The sequence below is a fragment of the Eulemur rufifrons genome, chromosome 14 (assembly GCF_041146395.1).
Source record: "Eulemur rufifrons isolate Redbay chromosome 14, OSU_ERuf_1, whole genome shotgun sequence".
NCBI lineage: Eukaryota > Metazoa > Chordata > Mammalia > Primates > Lemuridae > Eulemur > Eulemur rufifrons.
In genome coordinates, this window is record NC_090996.1 from 29,031,296 (window position 1) to 29,047,398 (window position 16,103).

The 16,103-nt window shown below is 50.0% G+C and overlaps 1 protein-coding gene across 1 annotated transcript in view; it reads left to right on the forward strand.

The window, feature by feature from the left end:
• The window catches only part of TEKT5 (tektin 5), a 40,069-nt gene that overhangs the window by 4,143 nt on the left and 19,823 nt on the right, over positions 1 to 16,103 (forward strand). Inside the window, exons 3-5 of the mRNA XM_069486545.1 lie at positions 232 to 302; positions 3,756 to 3,899; positions 7,868 to 8,090. Of these exons, the coding sequence (XP_069342646.1) occupies positions 232 to 302; positions 3,756 to 3,899; positions 7,868 to 8,090 (438 nt within the window). The remainder of the gene's footprint in view (positions 1 to 231; positions 303 to 3,755; positions 3,900 to 7,867; positions 8,091 to 16,103) is intronic.

Below are 16,103 nucleotides of genomic sequence, written 5' to 3' on the forward strand. Positions count from 1 at the left end.
TAATCTGGAGGGCTATAAAAAGAAAGTAGGGCAAAGAGTGTGAAGCCTCCATGATCGACCCTTAGTTGTCTGGCCCTGGAGTCACGTGGATTGAGGCAGGAACCCCACCATGACATTTCACCTTGTGAGGTCAAGGGTGGGCGTGAGAGGTGAAGGGTGAGGGCTCCGGGCTGGGAGACAGGACAGTAAGTTTCTAAGGGGCTGTACTCTTTCTGACATTTTTCATTTCAGGAAGTAGATTTGCTAAAATGTTGCCAAGATCGGATGAGAAAATTAGCTCAAAGAATCGATATGCAGATGCGGTAAGGGCTTCTTTCCCTCCCCTCTCCTTGGGTTTGTTTTGGGACTCCCAGGTTTCTGGCTGCAAGCCAGGTGGGCTCACTTGTTTCTGGATGGTTCTTTTGGTCAGTGATATGCTGGTAAATGCGTAACAACCAGCTCTCGGGGGGGGGGGGGGGGGTGCGGCGGGAAATAAAGTCCTGATTTGTAGGATTTGCCCATTCCTGTGGTATAAATGCTACCACAATGGCTGATTTCAAACTACTAAGATGATGTTACTGAGATGTGCACCATTGACTCGCATGAGCCAGGGCATCACTGGTTGCTCTTATTTGTAACAAGGGCTCTGGCAAAAGAGGATTGGCCTCCCTGGGACCCCTCTTAGCCTGTGGGTCCCCATGTGAGTTCTGAACCTTGGGAGATGGCATTAGGCAGCAAGGCCAGGGGCTGGGACGTCTTGGGAAGGGAGTTGGTGGATGCCTTGAGCCAGGAGTCTTCAAAAGAAATCAGCTTTTTGTTCTTAGGTTATGCAACCTCGTGACAAGCCAGGAGGGCCCTCTCATAATTAAAGGGAGGCTCGAGTTTTACGGGGCTTGAGGCTGATAGCTAAACCCTTGGCAGCAGCTCCCCAGGAGGCAGCTTCCCCACCTCAACCTGCAGCTCTCCTTTAACTCTCCCAGGGCACGCTGCCCTGCTGGTTTCCCTCTTCTTTGACTCTTGCCACACAGACAGCCTAGGAGGGGCTGGCAGCTGGGCAGGGGCTGCCCTTCCTGCTGTGCGGTGGATGTGGGCAGCTTCTTGGTTGCGAAGGGCTCAGGCAGCTTCCAGATCGGCTCTGGGAGCTCGTGTCCTGGTTTGCTGTGCCCCAGAATTGGCGGTCACCTCCCCCTCCAGGAGCCCTTGGACTCCCCTGAGGCTTCGACCTCGGTGTCAGGGATGAGAAAGAATCAGCCAGGATGAAAAGGGGGAAGACAGGGCAGAAAAGCTGCCTGGACAGCAAAGGGCTCAATCGGGCAGACAAGCTGGGGAGCCCCAGGGAGTCATTGGAGCTGGAGGTGTGCAAAGGAGGTGCACATGCAGCGGAGGTGACAGCCGAAAGGACAAAAGCCGTCATTCGTGTGCCTCTGTCCCAATTTCTCGCCATTCCACCTACCCTTGGACTATTGTTACCTGCAGTTTGGCTATAAATTAATTCACTTGAAAAACCCTTAAATACTTGCATTTAAACAGGCAAATTTTAACACAGGGCCAATGCTGTCCAAACAGCATGCTTTTGTTTTATTGTATTTTTCTTGCACTTATTTTTTTAAATTTATTTATTCATTTTTAAGTGATTAATAAAAATAGTATATACTGTATATATCATGTACAACGTGATATTTTGAAATATGCATACATTGTGGAATGGCTAAATCAAACTAATTAATGTATGCATTACCCCACATCCGTCTCATTTTTTTGCAGTGAGAACACTTAAAATCTCTCTTAGTGATTTTCAAGAATGTAATAAACTGTTACTAACTATAGTCACCATGTTGTGCTTGAACTTATTCCTCTTGTCTAAATGAAATTTTGTATCCTTTGATTAACATCTCCCCAACCCCTCCACGCCCAGCTTCTGCTAACCACCATTGCACCGTCTGCTCGTGTGAGTTCAATTGTTTTAGATTTCACATGTAAGTGAGAGCATGAGCTATTTGTCTTTCCATGCCTGGCTTATTTCACTTCACACAATGTCCTCCAGGTTCATCCATGTTGTCGCAAATGACAGGATTTCCTTCTTTTTTAAGGCTGACTAATATTCCATCGTGTATATATACCACATTTTCTTTATTCATCTGTTTTTGGACACTTGGGTTGATTCCATATCTCAGCTATTATAAAAAATGCTACAATCACTTTGCCCATTTTTTAATTGGGTCGTTTGTTTTCTTGCTATTCAGGTGTTTGAGTTTCTTACATATTATAGTTTGGATATTAACTCCTTATCAGATGTATGGTTTGCAAATATTTTCTCCCATTTCTTAGGTTGTCTCTTCATTCTGTTGATTGTTTCTTTTGCTGTGCGAAGGCTTTGTAGTCTGATGTCCCATTTGTCTATTTTTGCTTTTGTTGCCTGTGCTGTTGGGGTCATATGCAAAAATTCACTGCCCGGACCAATGTCCTGGAGCTCTTCCACTCTTTCCTTCTAGTAGGTCTACGGTTTCAGGTCTTACACTTAAGTCTTTAATCTATTTTGAGTTGGTTTTTGTACATGGTGAGCGATAAGCTTCTAAGTTCACCCTTCTGCATGTGGATTTCCAGTTGTCCCAACACCATCTGCTGAGGAAGCTGTCCTTTCCCCATTGTGTGTTCCTGGCATCTTGTTGAAAATCGATTGACTGTAAATGCGTGGATTTGTTCCTGGCTCTCTATTCTGCACCTTCCTCCACTTATGTTTGTGATCTCCTATTTATGTCAACAGAGAATGGTTTTCCACTTGTGACTGACCTGTGGATGTGGCAAGACATGGCATTGGGGAGGGCGGGGAGGCTGACGCTTGGGAAATGGGACAGCTGGCGGTGGCAGAGTGAACAGATTCAGACTTGAAACGGGACGCTGGATCCTAGAGGGGAGAGCCTGAGCCCAGGGCAGGGAGGCTGCTTGCGCAGTCCCGGATGATGAAACCAGACGCAGGGGGAGCTGCAGAACCGGAGAGACTGAGGCAGACGGAGGCAGTTCCAGAGACTGAGAGACACACAGGGAAACAGAACGAGCACTGATATCAAGAGATATCAGTGACATGAAGAGAGACATGAAGAGATAAACAGAGACAGGGATGGGGAGAGGGAGACAAAGGGACAGAGAGAGTCAGATACGTCAGATAGGGAAATCAAGAGGTGAGACCGAGACAGAGAAAAGCAAAGGGATGGAGGCAGACACAGAGAAAGAGGAAAAGGCAGAGGGAGATGCTAAGTTAGAGACTGAGAGGGAAATCACTGAGGCAGAGAGAGAGAGAGAACACAGGCAGGGTGGGGGAGGATGCCAGCAGGTGAGGGTGGCCTTGCCCTTTGCAGGGACTGGAGGTGGAGCCGCCCTGGAAGAGGCTGTCTGTCCCTGGGCAGTGGCCCCTTTGTCAGAGGACTCTTGTCCTCTCATGGGGAGGCAGCTCGTGCTGCTGGAGCTTTCGAGCCGGAACCTCATGTGCCGGGCAGCCCTTGCTGCGTCCTCACCCCTCGAGGAAGCTCCGCCGCTGACCTGCTCAGGTGGCCGCCCTGCCACGTGGTTGTCTGTGAGGTCTGAGGCCCACGTCTGGGCAAGGCAGTGTCCTCACTGCACCAGGCGCCCCGGCCAGGCAGAAAAGGCAGGTGTGGACGGTGGACAGAGCCCCCTCCTGGGAGTCCAGGGACCTGGCTGGCAGCACCCACCTGCTGTGTGACCTCAGGTGAGGGACTCTGGGTGTGCACAATCCAGGGACGAATCCTTCCCCTCTGCAGGGATAACCGCAATGCTCAGCACGAGCTGGAGAAGGACCTTAAGGACAAAAGCTCAGCCCAGTTTATCGATGAGAAGTGCTTTAACCTGAGAAACACATCAGACTGCATCAGCTTCTTCCATGGCGTGGAGAAAGTCGACGGCACGTGAGTATCGGGCTCTCTGTCCCCCTCCCTGGCTGCGTCCCCCTGGAGTGAGGGTTTCTGCTCCTACCAAGGAACGATGAGGAGGTATCGAGCGCCAGTCAGGTGAGAGGCAGGTGGCTGAATGAGGATCCTCTGTTGCAAGCAAGTGTAGAAGCCGAGTCTAACTTAAGATAAGATGGAATTTACCGGAAGGCTGTGAGGGGAGCACAAACTCAAGGAGAAGCCCAGAGGGGAAGGTTCTGGCAGTTTGAGCGAGCTTGGGTGTGGACGCTAATCAGCTATAGTGTCTCCATCTTTCCGTGCTGGCCCCACTTTGCTCAAGATCCAAATTTCAGGAGGGAGCGTGTGATTGGCTTTGGGAGGGCCACACGGCCACAGTGCTCAGCAATTCCATCAAACAAATTCCGAAACAGACTGGGCGCGGTGGCTCACGCCCGTAATCCTAGCACTCTGGGAGGCCGAGGCGGGAGGATTGCTTGAGCTCAGGAGTTTGAGGCCAGCCTGAGCAAGAGTGAGACCCCCATTTCTACTAAAAATAGAAAAATCAGACGGGTGTGGTGGCGCGTGCCTGTGGTCCCAGCTGCTCAGGAGGCTGAGGCAGGAGGATTGCTTGAACCCAGGAGTTTGAGGTTGCTGTGAGCTAGGCTGACGCCACAGCACTCTAGCCAGGGCAACAGAGCAAGACTCCGTCTCAAAAAAAAAAAAAAAAAATTCTGAAACAAAGTGACAAGCTCGGCTAGGGGGGCCGACTGACACCCTCCGGCACTAGTGGCTTAAGAGAGTGGATTCTGGAGCCAGGCTTCCTGGCTTCCAATCCCAGCCTCTGCACTAACGCTGAGCAGGTTACGTCGTCTCTTTGGGCCCTTTTCTGTGTCTCTACGACTGGAAAAAAATACTACCCCGTTCCCAGGGCTGCTGTGAGGGTGAAAAGGTGGGCGTGTAAAGTTGTAAGCACAGGGCTTGGCGTGGAATGGTAACAGTCGACACTTATTGAGTGCTTGCTGTGTGACATCATTTTCTTTGCATGGCTGCTACAGGGTAGGCACCTTCTGTATGCCTGGCCCTTGTGTGGGCATGTCACAGCATTGTGGCATTTCATGCAGAACTAAGACATGCTTTCCCAAGTGGCAGCCTGAGGTCTGTCTGTCTTGGTACTCCCCCGGACCCCTTTTAAATCTCTTGCACATAGAACTATGCTTGGCAGGCAGAGATAAGCAATACATCATTACTGAATCTGCATCTTAGCAAATCTCAAAGTGTTGAGATGACCCTTGGGATTTCTGGCAATGACAGCTCCTGGGGACGCTCTTCCTCTTCCTGACAAGGTGGACTCTCCCACGGCCCTGGCAAGGTGAGCAGGACTTTGGGGCTTGGCCCTCCTCATCTGTACAGGGAGTCCAGAGGGTCTCTCTTCCCAGACAGACGCCTCCCCCAAAACCTGGCGCCCAGGCCGGCTGGCAGACTCTGATTTCCACGTGCAGGAGGTGCCTCTATTTAAAGTCCCTCATCCGTGACTCCAACTGGAATGAGGGAGCTGCTGTTTGCGGTGACTAATTACTCCCCAGATGTGCTAGCTCAGGGCTCTATACTTGGGGTTTTCTTAAAGCAGGGCCTTGTGTGGGCAGATTAAAAGGGGACGTTCGGTGACTGTCTGAATTGCAGTAGCTCTATCCGCTGCCATTCTCGTCGCTATGGATTGACTGATGATGGCGATGATGATGATGATGACGGCAGCACATACCTGTCACCTGATCTTTGCTGTGTGCTAGACATGTGCTGAGAGGGTCACGGGCAGCGTCTCATGAATAATAAACGTTCATCAGGTGCTTACTATGTGTCCGGTGCCGTGATAAGGGCTTCACATTTAGTCACTCAGCAACCCTGGGGGTGGGTGCAATTCTTATTCCCATTTTACCATGAGGAAACTAAGGCTCAAAGAGGTGAAACGACGGCTCAAGCTCACACAGCAAATGTCAGAGCCGCAATCTGCACCTACATTGGATACTGAGCTTGTGTGTTTTACCGGTGGTGGCTTCCTGCCTCCCCAGCAAAGCCTGCTGTCCTTAGATGTGTCCTCTGTCTTTAGAGGACACGGGCTCCAGAAAGCACATCCTCCCTACCGAGACACTCTGCCTGCTGAGTGGACAGGCTGTCTTTGGCAAACTCCCCCCAGGGACAGTGTGATTAAGGTGGTTATTTTCTCTGGGGAGCTCGGCTGTCTGCTCCAGGGGAGGGCAAGGGCTTAGAGGTTGCCATTCTTGACGTTGACAGTGCCCCGTTCAGCACCAACAGACATGCTCAGAGTAAATCTGCAGGCTCCTGTCCGCTGTCCTTGGCCTCTCCTCCTTCCACGGTGTCCTGGGCTGTGAGCAGTCGTGCAGCCTTGGACAGGATGCTTCACCTCTCTGAGCCTCGGGTCTTGGTTGGATGAAAGCTCTGAACCAGACTCAATGCCCTCTCCCATCTTCAGTCAGATAGCTGAATTCCTTTTTTCCTCCTGCCTCAGAATAAAAATCTGTGTTATTTAGTAACTGGTGACTTCTAGGACAAAAAAAAAAAAAAAAAAAAAAAAAAGACCTTGAGAAGTTATCTAGTCTGGTTTCACCAGGACCTGAAGCCAGCGCAAAGAAATGCGTCCCTTTCCTTAAAGGCTTCCCAGAGGAGAAAACACCATATGATCCACCGGTTGCTTGTTGCAGGGGTTTATGTGCTCTGCCAGGAAGAGCTCTGTGTTGTCTAGACTGAGGAGTTCCTTCCATGTCACCACCTCTGAGAAGCCTTCCCTGCCTACCCTTGCTAAGTGGCATGTGTCCATCTCTACTGCTCCCGCAGATCCACTCTCCAGCTGCCCTGCTGCGGGTCTGCAGAGGAGGCTGTCCTCTGTAGGTGGCCTCTCCTAGGCTCTCTTTGCTTTCCTGATGGGTTCAGCCAGAAGGGGCACCGGCAGAAGACAGAGGGTGATGGGGGGTGATGTCGGTGATTTATTCTCCGTCCCTTGCTTCCAGGGACAGTGGTCCACCGTGGCTCCTCCTCTCCCGGGGCTCCTGTAACACACACTGTTCCCTTTCTTCTTGCCTTTCGCAGCTGGAGTGGGACAGCGTCCTGTATTTCCCAATCCCTGATTTCTGCAACATTTGCCCGAGTATTCCGTCTGGTCCCTTTCACCACTCTGCCTGACACACGGTAACCCCACTCCACTGGTCTCACTCTCATCCTCCTGCCTCTACCTCCCTTCCTTGCACATGGCGCCATGTGTAAATATCTCCTTTGTTTGTTGTGGATCTCCCTCTAGAAATCCATCACCATGAGGACAGGGTGTTCTTGTTCGTGGCTCTATCCCAATGGCCCAGAACAATGCTTGGCATGTGGCAGGTGTTCAAAAACCACTTGATGAATAAGTCAGCAAAAGTAGCATGGCCATGTGCTCAGCACCGAGTTGGAGGGACACTGAGCCACCATTGCGCCCAATGCCTGCTTCTCGGCCTGTCTGTGTTTTTGGTGGTGGGGGGCGTGTTAGGGGGAAGAGCTTTCAGAGGGGATGGAACCCTCTTCTCCTACCAACACACTGAGCGCCCTGGTGAAAACCAGCTGCTGTCTGTAGGCTGCTCTTGCCGCCCCTGTGAAATGAGGAGTTTGGATCAGGACAGTGGTTCTTAACAGGGAGAGACTGTGCCCCCTCGCCCGGGGACAATCGCCAATGTCTGGAGGCATTTTTGGGTGTCACAACTGGTGGGAGCTGCCACTGGCATCTAGTGGGTGGAGGCCAGGGATGTGGCTCAACATCCTACAGTGCACAGAACAACCTCCTCCCCCCACAACAGAGAATTTTCCCAGCCCAAATGCCAAGACTGCCAAGGCTGAAAAACCCCGGATTTGGACGTCTCTAAGACTTGCCAACGTCCCCACCCCCACCCCCACCCCGCCCGCCATTCCTCCCCTGCGTTAAATTTGCTCTTGTGCCTCTGCAGGATCTCGGTGCCTGAGACCTGGGCCAAGTTCACTAACGACAACATCAGGCACTCTCAGAACATGCGGGCCAACTCCATCCGGCTGCGGGAGGAGGCGGAGCACCTCTTTGAGACCTTGTCGGATCAGATGTGGAAGCAATTCACGGACACCAATCTGGCCTTCAACGCCCGCATCTCGGAGGTGATGGACGTGAAGAATAAGCTGCAGACACAGCTGGCGAAGGTGAGCAGATGTGTCCGGGGACCTTTGTCTCCTGTGCTAAACCCGCGCCTCCCTCCCGAGAGCCTTAGCAGCATCTGGGCCAAGCTGCCCCCACTCCTGCTACCAAAATGGTCCCATCCATCCTGAGGTCTACAATTCTGTCCACTCCAGAATGGGGAGGGGCCTGTGAGCTTCTTGCAGGGGGAGGGGGTGGTTCGAGCATCTGGGGTCGGTCCTCCCTTGCTCACTGGAGGATGGAGCTTGGAGCTCAGTCTGCCTGTTGCCAAGGCCCCCAAGAGGCTGCTAGTGCTCCCAGGGCACCTCATTCTCCATGTGAGGCCCACGTGGCAGAGCATGACAGGTGTAGATAGAGGAACTCCCGGAAACCATCATCTCTGCACATCCCCACCCACATCAGCACCTTTGGAAGTGTAACCTTTGACTTCCGAAGGCCTCAACAGTATAATGATCCCCTGCTGAGGGCTGGGGTGCTTTTGGAACTTGAGGTGTTGGCAGGACTCCCCTGGCAGTTCTGTCATCTGTCTGCTAGTCCCACACCAACATGCCCTCTGGGCTACTCTCTTATCCCACTGGCCGTGCCTCTGGGTTCCTCCCTGCTCATGTTAATGTGGATGCCTCCTGGGTGCCACACGCTGTGCCAGGCACGAGGAACAAAACGAGGAGCCACGCAAACATGGTCCCCATCCTCTGGGGACTTACATTCTGCTTGGGGGACAGTGGTGCCTGCAAAATTTATACCCAGGAAGGACTTAGGGATGGCGGTCCAGGTGGGGGTGGTGGGTGGTGGGCAGGGGACTAGCTTTGCGTCTGTATTTGCGGAGTCCTCCTTGTATTGTATGCATATTTGGGGGAGGGGACTGCAGGCAGGTTGATGGAAATTACAGGGGCAGCTTCAGCCCACCCACCCCTGATACCCTTTGGCCTGGTCCCCCAAAACAGATGAAATGGGTTTCTATGAAATCACTGCAGCGTTACTACGGGAGAAGCAAGGGGGTGAGCCAGAAGATTTTTGGGGTGCCAACGCTGGGTGGAGTAGATGGGCAGGGGACACTTCCACCCAGAACAGGTGGATAGGGAGCTGGGAGAGGGGAAGGCTGCCGGCGCTGAGGCAGGATTATCAGATGGGAGAGGGAAGAGGGGAAGTGAGATGCCCAGAGAAGGCCGAGTTGGCTTGTGCACCTTCCATCCATCCTTCACTTGCCTATTAACCCTTTAGAACAGGGTTGGCAAAATTTTTCTGTAAAGGGCCAGGTGATAAATGATTTCCCCTTTGCAGGCCATATGGTTTCTGCCCATGTATTGCAAAAGCAGCTGTGGACAGTATGTACACAAATGAGCATGGCTGTGTTCCAATAAAACTTTATTTACAAGACTAGGCAGGGGGCCGTATTTGGCCCACAGGTTGTAGTTTTGCCGACCCCTGCTCTGGAACTTAGGGTGAAAGTCACTTCCTCCAGGAAGCCTCTTGACGCCCATAGTTTATTTGTGCTCATTACCTCTGGGTGGCCACTGCATCCCGGACTGTGTTTGTCATCGCTTCTTCCACCCTACACCTTGTGGTTAGAAGCACAGACTCTGAGCCTGACTGCGTGAGTGGGAATCCTCTGTGACCCTGGGTAACTTTCTTAACCTCTCTGTGCCTTGGTCCCCTTGTTTGTAGAATGGGGACATGAGGATTATTTGAGCTAATGTAGGCACGCTCCCTGAACAAGCGCCTGGCATGCGGTAGGCACTGTGCCTGTGCTAGGGGCTGTGATTTTACTGTATCCGTTGATCGACTTGTCTGCATCTCTTCAGAGCACCCCTCCTGACTCAGCCCTGCACCCCACTGCCCAGTAGACTGCCTGGCCCTCCTTAAACCTTTGTGCTGTGAGTGAAAGGAGTCCACAGGATTGAGGTTTATACTGGTGGTTTAAAAAAAAAATGATACATAATTGAGTGCATGCTTTTAATGGTGTTTGTTTCTTTCTCTTTTTCTTTCTTTTTTGTGCAAAAACCCATTTTTTTATTGTGGTAAAATATGCATAACGTAAAGTTACCGTTTTAGCCATTTGTAAGTGTGCAGTTCGGTGGCATCAAGTACACATTGTTGCACAGCCATCGCCACCGCCCATCTCCAGGACTTTTTCTTCCCAAGTTGAAACTCTGTCCCCATTAAACACTAACTCCCCATTCCCTTCTCTCTAGCCCGTGGCAACCACAATTCTACTTTCTGTCTTCATGAATCTGATGACTCTAGGTACCTCATATAAGAAGAATCATACAGTATTTGTCCTTTTGTGACTGGTTTAGTTCATTTAGCATAATGTCTTCAAAGTTCATCCATACTGAAACATGTGTCAGAATCTCCTTACTTTTTAAGGCAGAATAATACTTCATTGTCTGTATAGACCACATTTTCTTTGTCCATTCATTCTTCTATGGACACTTGAGTTGCTTCCGCCTTTTGCCTATTATGCAAGCATTTCCTTTTAATGAGGCATTTCTTACGGTGGATCAAATGTAATTCGTTGGCTGGGCACGGTGGCTCACGCCTGTAATCCTACCACTCTGGGAGGCCGAGCTGGGAGGATCACCTGAGGTCAAGAGTTCCAGACCAGCCTGAGTAAGACCGAGACCCCGTCTCTACTAGAAATAGAAAAAAATTAGCTGGGCAACTAAAAATAGAAAAAAAAAATTAGCCAGGTATGATGATGTATGCCTGTAGTCCCAGCTACTCGGGAGGCTGAGGCAGGAGGATTGCCTGAGCCCAGAAGTTTGAGGTTGCTGTGAGGTATGATGACTCCACAGCACCCCAGCCCAGGCAACATAGTGAGACTCTGTCTCAAAAAAAAAAAAATAATAATAATAATAATTCATTGTCATGTTCCATTGCATGAAGCTTTCTACCTGGCAGTGACTTGGGAAGGCTCCTTTTGTTGGCTGTTGGTTTCTCATCTGTGAAATAGGGAGCAAGAATTCCTACTTGGTAACATTACTGTGATTATTAATGAGTTAATCTCTGTGGAGCTCTTAGAACAGCACTCTGTGCGTGATAACCACTAAGTAAAAGGTAACTGTAAGTATTAATGTTATTACTGATGGAAAGGATTTTTTTTTTTTGGTTGGAGTGAGGGACCAAAACCTTTTTCAAAATTCCTCCAGGGAAGTTTTGAATTATTACTAACAGCCTCACATTGCTGATCAGAGTTTTTGCAACCTCATGCATTTTTATTAATAGACATAATTTAATCACCAGCTGCTTTGCAAATAAGCTATCACCCATATGAAATACACCAACTCCCCACCAGACACTACTGACATTTGCCTGCACAAAGATTTGTTTTCTGGTTGGTGACGATCTCACGGGGTGTTTTTCTAAGATAATAAAAGAAGTTGATGCAATGAAGATAAACATATAGAAACCAATTTCACCTTTCAACAGTTTGCTCTGGCTAGAGGATTTGAAACACTCCCTTTAAATATTTAACTGTTATTAGTTGAGCTCAGCCTGATTCCCCTTGGCAAGAGGCATTTCTGGAAAATTCCATGCCCCCATCCTCACGTGTGCTGCAAGGCAATTATTTCTTTAGTGGTCATAGGAATCCACTCTGTAAGGCCAGGTCTACGTGGCTCCCCGTGCAGACAGTGGCTTGGGGCTGTGTAGACAGTCTCATCTGTTCACTCTGATCCTAGACTTCCATGCCCAAGGTCGCACCCCAAACCTTGTAACTTGCCCTGGGGCTTGTCCCTGCAGGAGCAGGGTTTGTAGAGACTCTAGGGTATCTCCTGGTCATATTGAGCACTGCCAGCAGCAGGGCTGGTGACTTCTCCGGACAGAAGTGGGTGACCACAGAGTGGTTTGCTAATTTTGAGGGCTGATTCCTCTGAAAGCCAGGGTCCTGGGAACCTCCAGGTAAACAACCCCCCAACTACACCCAATTACCCAGTTGAATTTTAGAGGGAAACTCTTAATGCAGGGTGGGGGTGGGGGAAATGCACAAACATGCTTTTGGGGGGCAGGCTGTATGGGGGCAGGGACATTGCTATAGAAAGTGCTTATTCTGAGGTTGTGGGAACTGGAGCCTGGCAGGTGAAATGACAGTAGACGTGTTACATAAACGTAGCACGAATGTCATTGACTCATGCAACGAGAAAGTCATTCCCTCTTCATTCCTGGTGACGCTCGCAAGGGTGCTGGAATGCCTGCCTCACCTCTCTAACACCTGCCAATCTCCCTTTTAAACAGGAGAGAGCCGGCCTCAGGCTAAGAACTTTGGGCAGGCAACAGTATCCGGCCAGAGTTTAAATAATGTGATTTTTCCTTTTGTCTTGTTCCATGCATTTTTTTTTTTTTTGCATTTATGTCAAGTGATGCTGATTTTCCACTGATAATAGTGATGTAAAGTTTCATTTTTAAAATAAATGCACTTGAGTTTTTTGTTGTTTTTTTTTTTAAGTGAATTGATTTACAGAAAAGCTTAAGCCAATTACGTTAGGAGTGGTGTGGCGATCTGGCAAAAATGCTGAGGGCAGGAGGGAAGTCTGACTCGTGAGAAACTGCGGCAGAGCCCTGTGTGTTTCAGATGTTACTGTGTGTGCAGTGATCACCAGGTCACCCGGACAGTTTGTTGAAAAGCAGCTTCTGGTCGAGCAAGTCTGGGGTGAGCCTGTGAGATGCCCGTGCTGCCGGCAGGGAGTGGCGGGGGCATAGGACGTAGGGAGTGTTGGCTTTGACGAATATCTGGGTAAGCTGTTGTCTCCTTCCTCTCTCTCCCTCCCTCTCTCCTTCTTTCTTCCAGATGCATAAAATTGGGGGAACAAAATCCTTCCAAAAGGCAAGGCTTAGTCATTTAAATTCTAATCAGATTTTCTTTAATTGCATTTTACTTCCAATCTCACAAGGCAAGCAGAATCATTTTTCCCTTAGGGATTAAGCCAGGTCATCCCATCCCATAAATTGTGCCCAATCAATCTGTGCTGATGCAAATGTCCCTCTGGGGTTTCTGCCACCCCAGGGCAGACAGCTCAGTGGGAAAATGGGGGCAGATCCATGATATCAGGTGCTCGGGGGTCTTGATGAGCCAGGCATGCCAGAAACACAGCCTTGATCCGGGTGTCCAAGACAAGTCCATTTCTCTGCTTCCTGCTAACGGCTCCCGCCCCACGTGCTGTAAGGTTTCTTATGGTCACCAGCGGAAATGGAGGGAGGAGACATGAAACAGGTGGGGTAGGTGACTGCCACCGAGAGGAGCAATGTGGTGGCCAGGGAAGGGACTGGATGGTCACTTTCTATGCTGGACTCTCCAAAAGCCCTGGCCGATCACCTCAGCCGCCTCCTAACTGGCAGTCACTGTCCCCAGCCAGACCTTTGTCCTGAACTTGCCTCTGCTCTCCAGCTGCACACGCCACGTCTCCACCTGCATTCTCAGAGGCGTCTTAACGTGCTCAAAGCCCAGCTCCAGAACTGTCACTCTCCTGCCTGCTCCCACCGGAGCCCTCCCCATCTCAGTCAGTGGCTCCAGCTTCCCAGTGCTTCCAGATGCTTCCAGGTGCTTCTAGGGGCTCCTACTTCTAGGTGCTCGGTCCTGAACCTTGGAGTCCCCCTGGACACCTCTCTATCTGTCCCACCCATGTCCACTCCACTGGCAAATCCGGTTGGTTCTACCTTCATAAACTCATCACTGCTCACCGCCTCCTCTGCTTCCCCCTGCACCTGCTCCGTCTGCTTTGCCTACTGCCCCTCTGGGGTCTTTCCCACTTTAAGGCCACCTGATGCACTGGCAGCTGGTGTGGAGGGCATTCAATCCTTGAGCAGGCCAACAAGATTTACAGAGAAAAAGGTTCAATTGCTTTAGAGTATTCAGAAAACCTTGGGAGTTTAGCTGGGGAGTTTAGCACATGACAGGCTCTGTTTGGGGATCGCCAGCCAGTACCCAAGGGTCCGGGGGTCACTGTCGTCCCCTTGGCTGGGCTGGGTGTGTCCTGTTGCTCTCACGAGAATTTATCAGTACCCCTCACCTCTGTCACCCTAGCACCTCACATGACGCGTGGTGCATGGTGAGTTCTAAGTAAATGCAGGTTTAAATCACAGGGTGTTGAACTTGGCCCACATATTATTTGGCTTTCACATTTTTCTTTGAGCAGCTTTATTTATATTTGATGCATAACTACCATAGTTATATGTAGTTGGGCTGTAGTTGGAGGGTACAATTTGAGAAGTTTTGACACATATATATCATGAAGCCATCTCGTCACTCAAGGTAGTGACCGTGTGTCACCCCCAAAATTCCTTGTGCCCTTTTGTCATCTCTCCTGCCAACCCCCCATTCCCATATAATCACTGATATGCTGTCTGTCACTATAGATTGCTTTGCATTTTCTAGAATTTTATATAAATGGAGACATACTGTAGGTTCTCTTTTTTAAATTTGGCTTCTTTTCCTCAGCATAACTATTTGGAGAGTCATAGTTTCCTTCTCCTTACGGCCGGGCAATATGTATTGCACGGATATACCACGCTGTACCGACTATGTAAATAAGTCACTACTCATCCGTTCACCTGACGACAAAGATTTGGGTTGTTTCCAGTTTGGGGCTGTTACAAATAAAGCTGATATGAACATTGGTGAACACACATTTTTAAAACCCTATGTGCATTCTCATAGTTTAAAAAAAAATTGGTTAAAGAAAATGGAGATTTCGCATAACAGTTCAGATTTCTGGCATCTCTTGAACAATTGGTAGCTCTAGCAATGCAGAGCCCACATTCTACCTGGGAACAGCCAAGGCGCTGGGCGGCTGCTGCCAGTCTTTGGACTGGGTTGGGGGCTGCAATCTGCCCTGCTCCCCACTGCCCCCTATTACTGCCCATTTCACCTGCTGGCCTTGTCACTTGGTTCCTATAGGCCTGTGTGTTTGTACGTTCTGCTTCCTGTGTCAGAGGAAATTCAAGGAAGCAGATGTGAAAACAGCCAGACGTAGGAAGAGTTTAACCCGAACATAGAGGGGCTATGAATTTTAACCTTGAAAAGCTTTGCTTTTATTCTGAAGTTTCTTTGGGGTTTTGACTTCCAAGCAGCCATCAGCATCAGCAAACCCACCCCTTCCCGGGAAGAACTGGGCAGCATCTGAGGGGTGAGGGCTCCTGCTGGTGACCCGAGGCCCCGAGTGCCTGCCGCCAACCCCTCTGTCTGTCCAGGGAGGGCTGGAACCCATTGTGGAGTGGGAAATGCTTCTGTGCTTTGCAAGCCGCCAATCCCTGCCAGCGCCGGGGCCTGCAGCCAAGCTACTGGCGGCTGGTTTCTAAAACTGGCCCAGCCCTGGGGAAGTGGAGCCGGCGGCCTGGCCGGGTGCTGCCCTTCCTCACTAGCTTGCACACTGCACACCACGAAGTCCTGGGAGAAAGCTCCTCTCTTTTCAAGTTCTCTCCATCAATCCTTCTGATGGTGTCAGGGAGCAAGACTCCCCGTGATGCTAACCTGGCTTTAACACCTCTCTGTCAACTCCCGGCCCCTTTCTAACAAAGGCATCAAGCCTTGGGCTTAGAACCTTGGGAAGGCAACAGATTCTAGTTAGAATTAGTAACTTCTTTTTCCCGTTTTCTCCCCTGTTATGGTGCTCTCTATTCATGGAAAAGGATACTGGTTTTCCACTTGTGGCAATAATAGAACGATTTCATTTCAAATACGTATGTTAAAGGCTGCAACGGGGGTTGATTTGAAGAAAAATATGAAAATAATTGTAGAGATGATGTGGGGATGGGAAATATGTTGACGTGCTGCCCAGTGACCCAAATTTGGGAACGTCAAAAGAAAAACTGAAGACACATTAAATTTAACAGAGTTTGATTGAGCAAAGAATGATTCGAGAATTGGGCAGCTCCCTGAACCAGTGTAGGTTCAGGACGACTCACGGGATGGCCACGTGGCTGGGGAATATTTATGGAGAGAAAAAGGAAAGTGAGTAGAGAAAACCGAAGTGAAGAGCAGAAGAGCTGGGTTGGTCACAGCTCGGCACTTGCCGTATTTGAAA